The sequence below is a fragment of the Salvelinus sp. IW2-2015 genome, linkage group LG10, assembly GCF_002910315.2.
Source record: "Salvelinus sp. IW2-2015 linkage group LG10, ASM291031v2, whole genome shotgun sequence".
NCBI classification, from domain to species: Eukaryota; Metazoa; Chordata; class Actinopteri; order Salmoniformes; family Salmonidae; genus Salvelinus; species Salvelinus sp. IW2-2015.
In genome coordinates, this window is record NC_036850.1 from 11,017,062 (window position 1) to 11,034,503 (window position 17,442).

General features: G+C 44.2%; 1 protein-coding gene across 7 annotated transcripts in view; it reads left to right on the forward strand.

Annotated features, from left to right (window-relative positions):
- Window positions 1–13,117, forward strand: part of dpy19l3 (dpy-19 like C-mannosyltransferase 3) — a 30,188-nt gene extending 17,071 nt beyond the window's left edge. For 6 of the 7 annotated variants that reach the window (XM_023995294.2, XM_023995293.2, XM_023995296.1 and 3 more), the window contains 11 exons: window positions 264–395; window positions 548–649; window positions 2,663–2,736; window positions 3,049–3,207; window positions 4,161–4,289; window positions 4,678–4,789; window positions 5,074–5,130; window positions 5,407–5,489; window positions 9,356–9,488; window positions 10,715–10,873; window positions 11,626–13,117. In XM_023995294.2, the coding sequence (XP_023851062.1) occupies window positions 264–395; window positions 548–649; window positions 2,663–2,736; window positions 3,049–3,207; window positions 4,161–4,289; window positions 4,678–4,789; window positions 5,074–5,130; window positions 5,407–5,489; window positions 9,356–9,488; window positions 10,715–10,873; window positions 11,626–11,838 (1,353 nt within the window). In that variant the 3' untranslated portion in view covers window positions 11,839–13,117. Of the gene's footprint in view, window positions 1–263; window positions 396–547; window positions 650–2,662; window positions 2,737–3,048; window positions 3,208–4,160; window positions 4,290–4,677; window positions 4,790–5,073; window positions 5,131–5,406; window positions 5,490–9,355; window positions 9,489–10,714; window positions 10,935–11,625 lie in introns of all 7 variants that reach the window. The other variant, XM_023995298.2, reaches the window with a different exon arrangement.
- Window positions 13,118–17,442: the final 4,325 nt, after the last annotated feature.

Consider the following 17,442-nt stretch of genomic DNA (forward strand, 5'->3'; position numbering starts at 1 on the left):
CCAGTCGAGATGCTCTCATGGTGCAGCTGTAGAACTTTTTGAGGATCTGAGGGCCCATGCCAAATCTTTGAGCTATGGTTAGGGTTGAGCCAGGGTATGGACTTTGTAGCTCTGTTGGTAGAGCAGGGTGCTCTTAATGCCAGGGTAGTGAGTTCTATTCCTGGGACCACCCATACGTAAAATGTATGCGCACAGGACTGTTAGTCTCTTTGGATAAAAGCGTCTGCTAAATGGCATATGTTATTACCGATTCCTCTCTCCAGGTGACCTGCCTGTACCTAGTCCAGGTAAGCAGCCTGCTGTCCGTGTGGCTGCTGCAGTTCTGTAACTCCATGATCCTAGGCTCTCTGGCTCTCAGCTTCATTGTGTCCGCTCTCTTTGTCAAGCACTTCCAGGTGAGACCAAACACATACCATATGTTCCTCTTAAAAACCCAGGGATTGGACTGGTTTATTTTACAGTCTTGATAGTCGATAAGTGTAATATCAGTGGTCACTGATATACTGTTTGTATTTTTGAAAGCTCTTTGTCTTTGTGTTCCATGGAGAGAGGGCTGAAGACCGGAGGAGTCGCAGCGCGGCTGGGAAAGCTGCTCCTTCACACGGTCCTCGTCCTTGCGCTAACATTCACCATTCATTATTTAGCCAAGGTGAGCCCTGAGACTTGTACTACTTCCTCCTCCTGTCACCAGGAATGAATAACAAGTCATCTATGTGTGTTATGAGCTGTGGAGAAGCCAGGAGAAAGGCTCACAGGAGTCAGGAGGACATCGTGAAAACATTTACAGTACCAGTCAAAAGTTTGGAGACACCTACTCATTCCAGGGTTTTTCTTTATTTTTACTGTTTTCCACATTGTAGAATAATAGTGACGACATCAAAACTACGACATAAACATATGGGATCATGTAGTAACAAAAAAGTGTTAAACAAATCCAAATATATTTTAGAATTTATATTCTTCAAAGTAGCCACCCTTTGGGCTGCCGAGTGGCGCAGCGGTCTAAGGTACTGTATCTCAGTGCAAGAGGTGCCACTACAGTCCCTGGTTTGAATCCAGGCTGTATCACATCCTGCCGTTATTGGGAGTCCCATAGGGCGGCGCACAGTTGGCCCGGCATTGTCCGGGTTTGGCCTGGGTAGGCCGTTATTGTAAATATGAATTTGTTCTTAACTGACTTGCCTTGTTAAATAAATGTAAATAATGTGTACACTCTTGGCATTCTCTCAACCAGCTTCACCTGGAATGGTTTTCCAACCGTCTTGAAGGAGTTCCCACATATGCTGAGCACTTGTTGGCTGATTTTCCTTCACTCTGCGGTCCAACTCATGCCAAACCATCTCAATTGAGTTGAGGTCGGGTGATTATGGAGACCAGGTCATCTGATGCAGCACTCAATGACTCTCATTCTTGGTCAATTAGCCCTTTAACAGCCTGGATTCATAAATTCAAAAAGCAATTAGACCATGAAGGCCTGATTCACGCAGTCTCCACTGAACAGTTGATGTTGAGATGTATCTGTTACTTGAACTCACTGAAGCATTTATTTGGGCTGCAATTTCTGAGGCTGGTAACTTTTTTTTGAGGCTGGTAACTTTTTTTTAACCCCCTTTTCTCTCCAATTTCGTGGTATCCAATTGTTAGTAATTACTATCTTGTCTCATCGCTACAACTCCCACACGGGCTCGGGAGAGACGAAGGTCGAAAGCCATGCGTCCTCCGAAACACAACCCAACCAAGCCGCACTGCTTCTTAACACAGCACGCCTCCAACCCGGAATCCAGCCGCACCAATGTGTCGGAGGAAACACCGTGCACCTGGCTACCTTGGTTAGCGCGCACTGCGCCCGGCCCGCCACAGGAGTCGCTGGTCTGCGATGAGACAAGGATATCCCTACCGGCCAAACCCTCCCTAACCCAGACGACGCTAGGCCAATTGTGCATCGCCCCACGGACCTCCCGGTCGCGGCCGGCTGCGACAGAGCCTGGGCTCGAACCCAGAGTCTCTGGTGGCACAGCTAGCGCTGCGATGCAGTGCCCTAGCCCACTGCGCCACCCGGGAGGCTAGGCTGGTAACTTTAATGAACTTATCCTCTGTAGCAGAGGTAACTCTGGGTCTTTTACCAAATTGGGCTATCTTCTGTATACCACCCCTACCATGTCACAACACAAAGAAGGACATTCCACAAATTAACTTTTAACGAGGCACACCTGTTAATTGAAATGCATTCCAGGTGACTACCTCATGAAGCTGGTTGAGAGAATGCCGAGAGTGCGCAAAGCTGTCATCAAGGCAAAGGGTGGCTACTTTGAAGAATCTCAAATATCAAATATATTTTGATTTGTTTTACACTTTTTTGGTCGCTACATGATTCCATACGTGTTATTTTACAGTTTTGATGTCTTCACTATTATTCTACAATGTACCTAATAGCACAAATAAAGAAAAACCCTTGAATGAGAAGGTGTCCAAAATGTTGACCGGTACTGTATTTCCATCTGTTTCAAAATACGGCATATAACTGAAATTTACATGGGAATAACTATGCGTCTGTAATGTACTTTATGTTAACTTGCCTCTAAGGAATGTTGTTTTTAAATGTCTGGCTGTTTCATGTTGACTCAGACATCTCTTTTCCTTGTGTATCTTCATGTTTGTACAGCAAGCGTTGCAGCTCCGTTCTGATGAACACATCTTTAAATTCATAAAGTTCAAATTTGGCTTGGGCCCTACGAGGTAGTATACACTGAGTTCATCGTGTTTTAATTATTCACTAACTGACACTTACTTAGTGTAGAATCCTGAGATGATAAAACCCCTTTCATTGATCGCATATTAAATGTAATTTATACACACAGAGGAAATGTGCTGTACTATTTCAGATTAAGTATACAGCAAACGGAGGGAAACAACTGCTATGTCAATACTCAAAGCCAGTGTTACAAGAGCTTGCCAACATCTCTCTCTCTCTTTCTGTGTCTTTTTCTCTCTCGCTCTCTCTATCTCTCTCTCTCTCTCTGTCTTCGTGTGTGTCTTTCTCTCTCTCAGAGATTTCGATGCCAGTCTGTACCTATGTGAGGAAGCCTTTGGGCTGCTTCCCTTGGACACGTTTGACCGCTTGGCTGGCACTCTGCTGGCATACCCTTACCTCGTCACCCTGATTGTGCTCCTGGTGATGCTGGCGCTGGTAACACTGGCCAACCTCTGGTATGTTGGATATCCTGTGGACTGAGAATGACGTTCGGACACAGCCTACATATGGTTGAGTCATGCCCCGTACATAACGGGTCTCTGGCTTCCAAGCTCCATCAGCCTTAATCCCATGTGCATATTACAACCCTTATCCACATTTCTGTTGTGATGTCATTTATTTTCTTCATTCTGTTTCCTTTAAATTCCTTCACCATCTGTCATGCTGAGGCCTGTCTTATCTGGCAAAACACTGAGACAGAGTAGAGTTCAAGAGGTTGCTTGTTGGTAGCCCACACATCTATCACACATCATTATTATTTTTAATTAGTAATTCATTAATTCTTCTTAATAATTAGTAAAAGGATCTCCTTTTTGTGTTTGTATATGCTTTATTTAGACAGTTTAGCAACTGACGGGGAGGTAGATGAGGAGGAGACACCGTAGGAGGGTTGAACACCACCCAGGGATTGAACCCCCGTCTCTAGGGTCGTAGTACAGTATGTAATTAGAGCCCACCTACTACTCAACCACAGTCTTTGCACATATAATAATGATTTAGCCACTCATATGCCACCGCTGTCAGTTAGTTCCGTAATTCTCCAGCTGTGTGGAGACCTAATAGAATGTATTGAGGTAGTGGGTGGCAGGCAGCATCACAACAATCCTCAGAGTCCTCTCCCTAAAGCCTGTGAGTATCTGAGCATGTCATGTCTCACTGTGTGGTTCCGTCCCTGTTTGATGAGAGAGAGAGAGAGAATCCTGGTCCTATCCTTTTGTCCTGTTCTCATTCCAGTTATCAGAACCCAGTCTGGACCCCCAGGCACTCAACCCTCGCAAAAGCTAATCATTACAGGCTCATTTCAGATACACCAGTTAACCTTTTGGAGGAGAGCGAAAGACAAACTGAATAATCTGCCTAATGTCTCCAGCCCTCGCCTTTATRTATTATGCATCAATGTTATTCTCAGTGATTCTTCAGCGGTCGGGCGGCCGCCGAAAGGCCGATGCGAGGCGCGGCCGATCTGTATGCGGGCAGATGTCGCCTACAATCTGTTACACACCGTCTTCTTCGGCCTCCTGGCGCTCGGCACCATGAGGTGAGCACCGCTGCTTGTTCAAGATGATATCTCTCCCGACAGGTCTGGAATTATGCTGAATAACCAACATCGACTTTCTTTATCTCTCTCTTCATCTTATTCTTCCTGTTTCATCTGCCCATCTGTCCTCTGTGTGAGTGGCCCTCCCCAGGTCTTTCGGGGTTTTTCCCCTCCACTCTTGCTCTCGCCAAACCGCTCTTTCCTTATCTGTCAAATGTTTTGATTACACACCATTTCCAATTTGTGATGTTTATTTTGCTGCCCCATAATATGAGGAGAACGCTGCTGATAATATCCTTATAATGCAAAGTACATTTAGCAAAGTTCAGAAAAGAAGTTTAAATAAGGTTGATCTGATCTTTTAAAGACACTGTTCTTCTCTCTCCAGAATGAAATATCTGTGGACTGGCCATATGTGTGTCTTTGCTGCCTATGGCGTGTGTGGCAAGGAGCTGTGGTCCCTCTGCCTGAACATGATCCACTGTAACACTAAAACAAAGGTAAAGGCAACAACTCCGATCCCTAAGGTTTCTTTTACAGAAGTATGAGCACAGTACCTGTTAGCTGGTTCTGCGTTCCACCATGAGATGGTCCAGTCCTACACTGAGGCAGCAGGAACACGTTGGAATGGTAGCGTGCTTATACTGCGCTGAACAGTTACAACCTCATCCAGTAGGTGGCAATATGGTAACAACCAACAAACACCAACATGTCAGAACAGAGAAACTAAATATCACAACAGATTGCAATGTTCACCCTGGTAATTTTCTCTCTCGTTTTGCAGCTGAGGCTGATCAGGTACACGCTTCCACTTGTCATTCTGTGTTTTCTATATTACAAGGTGAGACATTTGCCTTGCTATTTCATCACAATTTGCAGTACAATATTTTCTCACCCACAGAAATTGCAGTAACTGTGAACTGAAATGGAGTTAAAAATGGAAGCAGCAACCGGCTGGTGACTAGTGTGTGAAGGACTTTGGCTCTCTATCAACTGTACAGAGACATTGGCAGTCATCGGGATGTGTGAATGGATGTGTTTGGTTTATATGGAAGTGATTATTGTGAGCTGATGTGTTTCTGTGGAGTTTGGTTATTTAGAGTCTTTTTCTTCATAGTTCTGGCCCAAACTGATGACGGAAGTATCAGAACTGAGAGAATTCTACGACCCTGACACCGTTGAGCTGATGACCTGGATTAGGTAAAATCCGATGTATTTCTGCTTTAATGTACGCACATACGCAGACATACATGCACACGTGCGTAGATGTCAAACAAACGCAAATCAGGTTAGCTTTGTTCCACAGATCCAAGTTCCACCATCGTTGCCTGTGACTGCATGTGTTTATGTGAAATGTAGATTTGGTGAGCTGTGGCGCATGAATAAGTAATGGAGGTCTGGAGAGGACCCAGCTGTTGGCAGCGGTTCAGCCCGTGGCCCCGGGCCCCTGTGGAAGGGTTTTATCAAGCCAATCAGTCCTGATGTGATCGGAGATGGAGGTGAATTTGGCGTGGCTCCTTGGCTCTGAGAGAGACTGACTTGGGAGGACAGACCTTAAAAACACTCTGTGAAATAACACAGGCTCTCTGCCTCCAGAGAAAATCCAATTTGCTCGRAGGTTTAGCGTGTCGAGTTACCTTCACTGGTGCTAGCGCATTAAGCCTCTTGCCATGCGCTAATTACATTTAACATGAAAGAGTTGAGCAGTGATCGTGTTTCATGAGACTTGGGCATAGCAAAGCTGATCTTGTTTGTAGATTATCACAAATTCAGAGGGAATGTGAACAAAAAAACGGGGAAAATATACTTCTGTCTCATTCACAGTATTTACACGAAGTACTTATTGGTTTGTTATGGTAATCTTGCCGGGGAATGTACTTGAACATACCATGTATCCATGGGCGCTTTTTAAATAGTTAAATTGTAATAAATCTGAAGAGTTCAGGAGATTTAATCAAGAGACATTAAGGAGAGAAAAAGAAGCAACAGAACGTACAGCTCCAGAATACTGATGTACTCCTGCTAAAACATCAATACATTCGTGGGCATCACGGTTTGTCTAGCAGCTCTTCTGGCAGCCTGGACTTCCTTGATGAAACTGGTTTGCTGACGGTTTCTTTTTCAGTTAAAGCTGAGTCTGTAATTGTGAGTCCCTCCAGCTTCCTCCTGCTAAATGCACATTCAGATGTCAGTGGAAGCTCGCCATTGTGTGTGAATATGCTTGATCATTTCTCTCTCTTGACTTTGCTGGCTCCACGCTTGACGGTGCCCTTTATGTTCTGCTGGTGCCTTGTCATTACTGTCTTGGACAGCGTTGTGAGGCACCGTCATCAGACACCCTTATCATTTAGAGCATTGGCTGCCATGCCATTAATTTCCCCTCTTTTGTTCGGTGGTTAATATTGTCGCGCCATCCTTTGATTCTGGAAAGCTGAGTAATTTCAGAATGTTGCCTTGTTTTTGAATAATGAAGACAAATGACGCTTTTGTTTTCCCAGGGAAACTTCTGTAGCTGTAAGAGCGGCTGTAATTTCGGCTCACTACTGGAACAAAGAGGACGTTTTCACGCTGTAAACTGTGGATTTCTTCGTGTCTTTTCACACTCTCATATCCTCTACTTTCATCTCCTTGCTAATTGTTGTTCTGTCAGCTTGACTTTTCTCTTCCTTATAATTTGTCGAAATTAGAAGTTTCCCCCTTATTATACATAGTCTCCAGAGGATGTCAGTAGCAATAAGTAAAACTCTGTCTATCCTCGTATGAACCACAGTTATTCCCCTCCTCAGGATATTATCGATAGAAAGCTTGTAACTTCGCCCACTGTGAAATTGCTTATAATGAAATTTTGCCAACCTTCCCTCTCTCAACCGATCAGTCAGTCAATCAATCATCATCACCCTCCACTCAGTCTCCGAACTCTGTGGCGGTTGAATTGGCCATTATAGTGGCTGGTTGGTGTAACAGCCGATATCTGTGGTGATCCATCTCTTCTAGCTGGGAGCAGAGCAGATCGACCAGTCAGATAGGATGAGCGGAGCTGTAGGATCTTAGGATGGACGTGACAGGCCCATCTCTGTTTCTATCTCCATCTCTGCCGTACCTGAGCTCCCTACAAATCCCAGCCGTTAGCATCTCAGAGCTGTTAGCATCCACCTCCCTCCCGTACCTGCCTCTCTTGGACTTGTGATGTGTAGACATTACTAGGCTATCCTCCTCCTCCAGTCTCTGATTGGTAGACACTGAAACTTTCCACCTATCTGTTCTCTTTCTCTCTCTCCCACTTTAAAGTGTGCATCAACAGGTGTACAATGCTGTTAATTTACTGCATGACATAGTCCCACCTCTGCATGTAGCAGAAGTAACGCACAGGCACATTCATGCATACCAATTTCACGCTTAGTCACCATCCGTGTCCTCCTCCACCCACTATTAACAGCATTAATATGTTTTTGTAATGTCACCGGGGCGACAGGCATTTTGCTACCAGAATATACATCTGAAATGAAATAGAAATCAGYTGAGGTCTGAGGAATCCCACTTGAATATGCAGTAATTAAACGCACACTCCCCCGGAGAGGAGGAAGTGACCCGAAGAGCATGTCAGAGGTCAGCCCCATCACCTCATCACACACAGCCCCGGGTGGCTGGCGATTAGCCCCGCAGGCTGCTGATGTTCCTAGCGGGGGCGTCCTATCTCTCCCCCCACAGCCCAGAGGGAGTCAGCGGTCTCAACCTATCCCCCTTTTTCTGTAAAATGGATTTGAAGGGCAAATCAACATGAGGAATGGAGGAAATAATAGCTGCTGTGAAAGAGGCTCTGCTATGATCTCTTACCGAGTTAGAGAGTGATTTGATTTCCTTCTCTAATATAGATAATACAATGGCTCCTCCACCAGGGAATGAAACTGAAATAATTTAATTCAGGGAATTAAACTGAAATAATTCAATTCTACCTGTGTGTGTGTGTGTGTGTTTGAGCAAACAACCTTTTTCTTATGCTCTTTTGTGCTGTTCTCGTCTGCCTACTTGATTTGTGAAATACCTGAACAACAGCTCGACAGGTGGTTCTCAACCAGCTATGCACACACTGTGCTGCTTGTTTCTGCCTGAAATTACCTGATTCCTCAGTTGTTACCAACAATTACCACCAATATAATTATTACTGGAAATTGGTGCCGTGAGTGGAAACGTGCGCTCTCTCTCCACACGAGTGTATCCATGCAATCAGACTTGCCGGGTTGAGGGAGAGTGTACACAGCCCAGATTGTAAACATAACGATTGTTCTGTTCTCTGTGTTGTGGCTCGTGTTAGATTAAAAAATGCCCCCAAGTTGTGTAGCTGGTCAGAGGGGCTCTCAGGCATGTGCAGTCACTGTGTCGATGAGCAGAGATCAGTATTATGAGAAKGCCGAGGTTGGGCTGTGGTAACAACAAGGCTCTACTTAGTCAGGCTCTCTAGGCTGTACTAATGTAAAACATTCCACACTGGGCTTCGTCCTTCCTGTGAGTCCTCACTCACCACCTCTCTAGAAACGCCTTGAGAAAGATTCCTTTGCGAAAGAAAGATAAACATGCTTTATTTGTCCGAGGTCAATGTCATGTTCCCAGCAGCCTTAGAAGGCTGTCCTTTCACTAGCCTTAGAATCTCTCCTTGAAGTTCTTTCTCCGCAAAACTTTCGGCTGGCTTGTACAGTATTTGTTCTTTAATAAAGAAATAAAATAAAGTGTCATTGTAGCTGTGAGGAAGAAAAGTCTTTGACATCTGCAAAGGTTATTGTAAAAGAACTTGATGGCATTGAGTAAAGAATACCTGCAGTGTCCAAGTACAGACATCAGTATGGTACTAGCCTGCTACTGAGTCACGATAAACCAACCACATTTCCCATTTTGATAAATACACAAACGCAGCGGCTCTACAGCATGTTAACATCTTCCACCCAGGTTTGAGAAGCGGCTGTAGCATGCCGACGGGGGATCTTCTGTGGTGGATAATGCTGGCACGCGTCGTGGCCCTCTGTGTCGCATACAGCAGTATAAACGCCGATATCTTCTTCCTTGTCTTGCAGCTCAAAGACCCCCAAGAAGGCAGTGTTTGCTGGCAGCATGCAGCTGCTGGCTGGGATCAAACTGTGCACAGGGAGAGTCCTGACTAATCACCCACACTATGAAGACCGAGATCTGAGAGAGAGGACCAGACAGGTAAAACAAAACCCTTTCATCCTTTTCCTGCTTCTATACTTAAAGTGTATGTCTACACAAGACCTGACCTGAGAGGAGAGTAAGATGGAGAAAACAGTACACCTGTAAATATGTGATGACCAGGGTCGGGGGTCAATTCCGTTTTAAATTCAGTCCAACCAGGGAATTAAAACTGTCCACGTGGAAAGGAAAAGGGCCGTGTTCAAATCGTCTCCACAATTGTAATGGAACTCAGAAGGCATGACGCCACTCGGGTGATGATCCTATCAAGGAGAGGACACCATTTCCGTATACCTGTGCTGTGATATTAGCATGGAKGGGACGTCAACCGCGGCGGGGAAATGGAGTCCCATAAGCCTCAGCATGAGCGCATGCTATCAGTCACTTATATTTCCTGTCTGGCTTTCCCCTCAGTTTAACAGAAGCGTGCGACTTTATCAGCCAGACAACGCCATGTTTTCATCTCACCCAGGGATGGCAAGTAGAATTTGTCAGATGCATAGATGAATTGTGGTGGTGTGAACCGTCGCTAAAGCTCGTTAGACAGTGCAGCGCGTGGGGCTAGGTGCGGGGGAGGCAGGCAGACAGGAGAGGAGATGGTGCACGGCTGCTGGATGGTTGGGTACAGAGCGTTCTGCCTCTCTGTGGGTGGCGCTCTACGGCGTGTGGTGCTGTGCCGTGCGGCGGTGCGAGGGAGAGGGGAGGGGAGGGGCTCGCTCCTCAGATTCGGGAGCTCTGGCTCTGCAGCTGTGGGAGGGAGAGGGGAGGGGAGGGGCTCGCTCCTCAGGTTCGGGGGCTCTGGCTCTGCCTGGGGGACGTGAGCGGAATGCTCCCTCCACACCACCCTGCTGCGCGTCTGTCTGCCACTCAGCGCCACAGAGGCGTCAGCCCCCAGCACCAGCACGGCCCACTTAACACTCATCACAAGGTCTCTCATAACCAACTCTCTATCAATAAGTCATGCCTGCCTGTGTGTGTGTGTCTATCTGAGCCCTGTGTTGTGCTGTGTTGCCCTCCATGTTTACAGGTGTGTGTGTGTGTGTGTTGTGTGTGTGTGTGTGTGTGTGTGTGTGTGTGTGTGTGTGTGTGTTGTGTGTGTGTGTGTGTGTGTGTGTGTGTGTGTGTGTGTGTGTGTGTGTGTGTGTGTGTGTGTGTGTGTGTGTGTGTGTGTGTGTGTGTGTGTGTATTGTCCCCTGGGTGTGTTTCTCCCCTCCTGGTCGTTTCAGGTGTATCAGATCTACGCGCAGCAATCCCCAGAGGAGGTCCACGGGATCCTGCGCTCGGCGGGGGCCGATTTCGTGGTGATGGAGGACAGCGTCTGCTACGAGAGGAGGCATGGCCGGGGCTGCAGGCTCCGAGACCTGCTGGACCTGGCCAATGGACACGTAGGTGTCGTTTCTGGCAGGGGTTGGGATTCTGCCACGTGATGCCAGCTCTTTCACGAATGTATGACTGCACGTGCGTGCATGTACACGCGTGAGTGTTTTTGATGTGCGTTTGTTTGAACAGGAGGCAGATTGTTTGGTTAAAATACCGAGAGCTGATAGGAGGAACATTGATTGGACTGCTTCAGAATGAGAGAAGGGAGGGATAGATTCTCTGGGTGTTTGTGAGACTGGGATGGGGAGGGTTGTTTTGGGTGTGTGCGCGTGCGTGTGTTTGCATGTGCTCTCTCTAAATCACATGTTGTCTGTCAGCTTCTGTCAATCATAGACACATCAAAGTATGATTGCTTTGAAAGGGCTCAATTACAGGCAGCATCGGGTCTGGAGATTCATCCTCCTCTGATCTGCGTATCACCGCTGGTTGAAAGATGTATTTTTTCTCCTCCCGCTTTTGATGCTAGGAATAAATGAGTCACTGGTTATTTGGGTTTCTGGAGGCATGCTTGTCTTGCATACCGTCTCATCCTTCCCGAGTGGTGAATGTGGGGTTAGWAATCTTTCACTGTATGTGAACCACACATCCACATCACCTAGTGATTGGCTCAACTCAGAAATCTTTATTGAGAGAATAACAAAAACAGATTTTTGTTGTCAATTATTGAATTCCCTGGATCCTTGTGGTACAAATCTAACTCGAGGGTACTATTTGAATGCATCTAATGTTGAATGCATCTAATGTGTTTTTGGATTAGATCATGGATGGCCCTGGGGACAACGACCCAGACTTGGTCCACGCCTCCCACCCTCGCTTCTGTGAGTCCATCAAGACAGACGGCCCTGCATACACAGCCCTCTTCACCCGCGTTTTCCAAAACAAGACCTTCCACGTCTACAAGCTGAAGAGGGGCAAGAAGAGAGCCAAGGCCGACAAAGAGCCGGTGGCCATGGAGGATAAAAACCAGTAATAAGACCCTGGGGACCCCATAAACAACCCCTGCCTACCCATATCCAGCAGCCTGCCCCGTCTCCGACTCAGCCTCCTGCTCCCTGCCATGTTGATAACCTGATGACTGCTCTGTGCTCCCTGCTCTCTGGTCTACTCAACTTCATCTGGAACCATGGCTGCACTCTCCCTCCCTCCTTCCACCCCTCCCTGCGCCACGGCAGCCAGAGGCAGGTAATCACGGCCGGCTGACACGGCGCTGATTTGAGCAGCGTCTGATTGCGGCGGGCGAGCAGATGAGCACATGCATATCAAACCAGGGCTTTGTGTCAGGAAGCTCATGTTTAAACAGGAGAGATGACGGCACATCACAACAACATTCACGGCTCTCTCTCGCTTTCACCCAGACTAAAGGCAGAGCAGAGGAGAGGAGAGAGACCTTTGAGAGGGAGCTGATTGAAAGATAGAGCAGTGGGGGTAATTATTGCGAAGGCCAGTCTGGTCTCTTTGGTGGCTGCGTCTGCAGCCTGACTGCACAGCTGCACCCTGTGCCATTTCCTTGTTTTTTAAACCGTGCCATGTCTCGTCTCCACTTGTTCATGAGGACTCCTCTTTTGATGCTCTCTCACAGACACACAAAGTTCTGCATAAGTTGTCTTGTTGTGGTGTATCAAGGGGAAGTGGCGTTCTCATTGTGATGCATAACAGTCCTATCACTGTGAAGAGTATTTGCTTGTTCATTCCGTTGCATTGAAATTGGATGTTTCATTTAGGAGTTGGCTAATAAAAAAATGTACCAGGGAGAAGTTAATTTCATTATGTTTGTCTAATAAGTGCATACTAATGTAATGTTTTTGAGCATTGACATTCTTCATTTTCATATTTATTAATAATTCAGTTTAGATGCATTGGTCATTTAAACCGACAGTATTTTTTTAAATGAGCAAATGCTAGAGCAGATAATTTAACTGTGTGTATTCGCTCACAACTCATCACCACAGAATCATACAGTATTATGTAGAAGGACTGCATTGTGGGTAAACCATGACCACTGGTCAATGTTGAATTAGGTGAATGGTTAACATATTCATGGCAACTGGTCTATGTAGGACTGGCTAACATACAGTGGGTATCAGAAGTATTCACCGCCTTGGATTTTTTCACGTTGGTGGGTTACAAAGTGGGATTGAAATAGATTTAATTGTCATTTTCCTGTCACGGATTTACACAAAATACTCAATAACATCAAAGTGAAAAGAATTTAAACAATTAAATGACTAAAATAAAGTTGTTGCATATAAGTATTCACCCCCTTTGTTTAGGCATGCCTAAATTAGTTCAGGAGTAACATTTGGCTTAACAAATCACAAGTTACATGTGAAACTTKTAAGTCGCTCTGGATAAGAGCGTCTGCTAAATKACTTAAATGTAAATGTAAATGAAATAATAGGGGTTGACATTATTTTTTAATGACTACCCCTTCCTCTGTCCCCCATACAAGGTCCCTCAGTCAAGAATTGAATTTCAAGTAYAGATTCAACTACAAAGACCAGAGGGGTATACAATGACGCAAGCTACAGTAGATCTACTCAGGGTTTTCTAAAGCTAGCCAGCTTCAGTTACTTTCCCATTCCAGCTCAGGCTTYGTCTGTACTACGACGGGGGATATTGCTTGTCCGTCTACCAAACTCTAGCAGGCTTGAAAGTGCGTGTGCGTGTTGCACGTGGCTAGTCCAACACCAAACTTTTCATWGAGACAATGCTGAAACAATCCATGGGAAAGTCGGTGCCATATTTTCCATTTGTGCCGAAATCGAAATGAAAGAAAAGGTATAAATTCAGCGGGCTTTCGTGTGAAATAGACTTTTTGAAGTGGTGTCTTTTTATTACTTTGGTGTGGTTATCAACACAAGTCATTTTTCCCGCACTCCTATTGATCAAATAATTGTATTAAGTCATACAAATGTTTTACTGTGYGTGACGTTTCAAATGCATTTGTCATTACTAAATGTCTAATGTGATTAGTGTGACCATGTTAAACTGCCTATTTGGATGGTCCCATCTGTAGATGCTCTACAAACGGTCATACTGTCAATATGCTATCAAGGTCAAACTATCTGTTGATAAGCAACTGCGGCTTCGTGTTATGTTGCGGTTAGGGTTATGTTTAGAATAAGGGTTAGGGTTAGTAGATAKTTAGTTGAAAATKTACAGATGCTTTACTGACTACCCACCCGAAACACGGCAAAGGAATACACTTTTGGKCCTAAATGCAAAGCCTTATGCTTGAGGCAAATCCAACACAACTCATCACTGATTAACTGTATCATTATTTTCATCATGGTATGGGCATGCTTGACATCGGCAAAGACTGGGGAGTTTTTCAGGATAAAAATAAATGAGATTGAGCTAAGCACAGGCAAAATCCTAGAGGACAACCTGCTTCAGTCTGCTTTACACCAGACACTGSGAGAGGAATTCACATTTCAGCAGGACAATAACCTACAACACAAGGTCGAATATACACTGGAGTTGCTTACCAAGAAGACAGTGAATGTTCTTGAGTGGCCAAGTTAGTTTTGGCTTAAATCTGCCTGAAAATCTATGACAAGACTTTAAAATTGCTGTCTAGCCATGATCACCAACATCTTGACAGAGCTTGAACAATTTACTGTAGAAAATAATAATTTTCAAAAATCGAGGTGTGCAGAGCTCTTAGAGACTTACCCCAAGAAGACTCACAGCTGTAATACTTATCTGATCAAGGTTAAAAAAAAGTAATTCATCTAAACAATATATACAGTTGATGTCAGAAGTTTACATACACCTTAGCCAAATACATTTAAACTCAGTTTTTCACAATTCCTGACATTTAATCCTAGTAAAAACTCCCTGTCTTAGGTCAGGTAGGATCACCACTTTATTTTTAGAATGTGAAATGTCAGAATAATAGTAGAGAGAATAATTTATTTCATCTTTCATTTCTTTCATCATATTCCCAGTGGGTCAGAAGTTTACATTCACTCAATTAGTATTTGGTAGCATTGCCTTTTTAAATTGTTGAACTGTTTCGACTAGCTTCCCACAATAAGTTGGGTGATTTTTGGCCCATTCCTCCTGATAGAGCTGGTGTAACTGAGTCAGGTTAGTAGATCTCCTTGCTCGCACACGCTTTTTCAGTTCTGCCCACAAATGTTCTATAGGATTGTGGTCAGGGCTTTGGTATTGGCTACTCCAATACCTTGACTGTGTTGTCCTTAAGCCATTTTGCCACAACTTTGGAAGTATGCTTGGGATCATTGTCCATTTGGAAGACCCATTTGCGACCAAGCTTTAACTTTCTGACTGATGTCTTGAGATGTTGCTTCAATATATCCACATAATTTTCCTGCCTCATGATGCCATCTATTTTGTGAAGTGCACCAGTCCCTCCTAAAACAAAGCACCCTCACAACATGATGCTGCCATCCCCGTTCTTCACGGTTGGGATGGTGTTCTTCGGCTTGCAAGCATTCCCCTTTTTCCTCCAAACATAACGATGGTCATTATGGCCAAACGGTTCTATTTTTSTTTCATCAGACCAGAGGACATTTCCCCATGTGCAGTTGCAAACCGTAGTCTGGCTTTTTTATGGCGGTTTTGGAGCAGTGGTTTCTTCCTTGCTGAGCGGCCTTTCAGGTTATGTCGATATAGCACTCGTTTTACTGTGGATAAAGATATTTTGTACCTGTTTCCTTCAGCATCTTCACAAGGTCCTTTGCTGTTGTTCTGGGATTGATTTGCACTTGTCGCACAAAAGTACATTCATCTCTAGGAGACAGAACGCGTCTCCTTCCTGAGCGGTATGACGGCTGCGTGGTCCCATGGTGTTTATACTTGCGTACTATTGTTTGTACAGATGAACGTGGTACCTTCAGGCATTTGGAAATTGCTCCCAAGGATGAACCAGACTTGTGGTGGTCTACAATGTTTTTTCTGAGGTCTTGGCTGATTCATTTGATTTTCCCATGATGTCACGCAAAGAGGCACTGAGTTCGAAGGTAGGCCTTGAAATACATCCACAGGTACATCTCCAATTGACTCAAATTATGTCAATTAGCCTATCAGAAGTTTCTAAAGTCATGACATAATTTTCTGGAGTTTTCCATGCTCTGTAATTATAMKTGAAATAACCAGTCTGTAAACAATTGTTGGAGWAATTACWTGTGTCATKYACAAAGTAGATGTCCTAACAGACTTGCCAAAACTATAGTTAACAAGAAATGTGTGGAGTGGTTTAAAAACGAGTTTTAATGACTCCAACCTAAGTGTATGTAAACTTCAACTGTGTGTGTGTGTGTGTATATATATATATGTATATTATATGTATATTGAGAGTATTTTGTGTCGATAAAAAAAAAAAAATCCCACGTTGTAACACAATAAAGTGTGAAGAATTCCAAGGGGGTGAATGATGATATGATATGCACTGTAGTCTAAATCCTGATGTCAAAAAATTCAGGCTTAACAGGGAAATGTCAAATGATTCAATACTGTAAACGGTTAATGTGTGTTATTTTATGGCATATTGGCAATGTGGATTGCATCATGGTATTATTTAAATATGTAACAACTTTAGAGTATGAAAGTACCTTCAAAGTTGTCTATTTCATCTCTGTGTTGATGTCAAATGTGTCTGTTATTGAACCTAACAGTTGCTTGTAGTGCTGAAAAAGGAAATTAATCAACAAATGTACACCTCATTTTCATAGTTGTAGTTTGCATGATTTAAGCTTCATGTCAACTTGAGACTTTACAGGGCAAAATCTTAGAGGTTTAAATATCAAATAGGCATCATTTTGGGGATTGAATGCAGACTGATTACATTAATGTTTCCAATATTCTGTCGACCGCATCAGATATTGTACCATCTGGAAATCATTCAAAGTCATGATGACAATTTTCTTCATTACTTAACACTGTGTTTAAACTAGAAGACACCCCTCTGCTAATCTGGTGTTTGTGGTATTTCCTTTCCTATTGTTCTGTGTCTGTCTGTTCACCCAGTAAATGGGTTGGTCCTGTTTGACGTGCCAGTGGAGAAATTGCACTAGTTGGGGTAGCATATCATGTTTTATGATGTTTCATCTTCCTTGTGAATGCAGTTTGCCATTGATCAGTGTTCCATTTTCTCGTCGAAAGGGACTTTTTGTTTTCTGTTTTGTGTGAAGAAAAAAAAATATGTATTCACATGTGGTATTCTGCTGTCATCATTTGTCCGTTCTTTTKATGTTCACACCAAAAAATTCATTGCAAGACAGAATCTCCGTCATTGCATTTATTTGAAGTCCAAAAACAATATATTTTGCTTGAGGCTTTCACTTTCTTTCCTAGTCCTGTATAGCATAAACCAGGCATCATCAACTAGATTCAGCTGCGGGACGTTATTTATTTATATACTTGAGTGGATGGTCAGGGGGCAGGAACGTAATGACAAATCATTTGTAAATTGCAAATTGACTGCAAGAAGCCCAAACATATATTTCAAACCTTGCATACATTTGTATACGATCACAGACTATATTATGCGTGGGGATACTTGGGAATAGATTTCCAAAATTAAAATAATTTGGAGCTGATTTCCTGG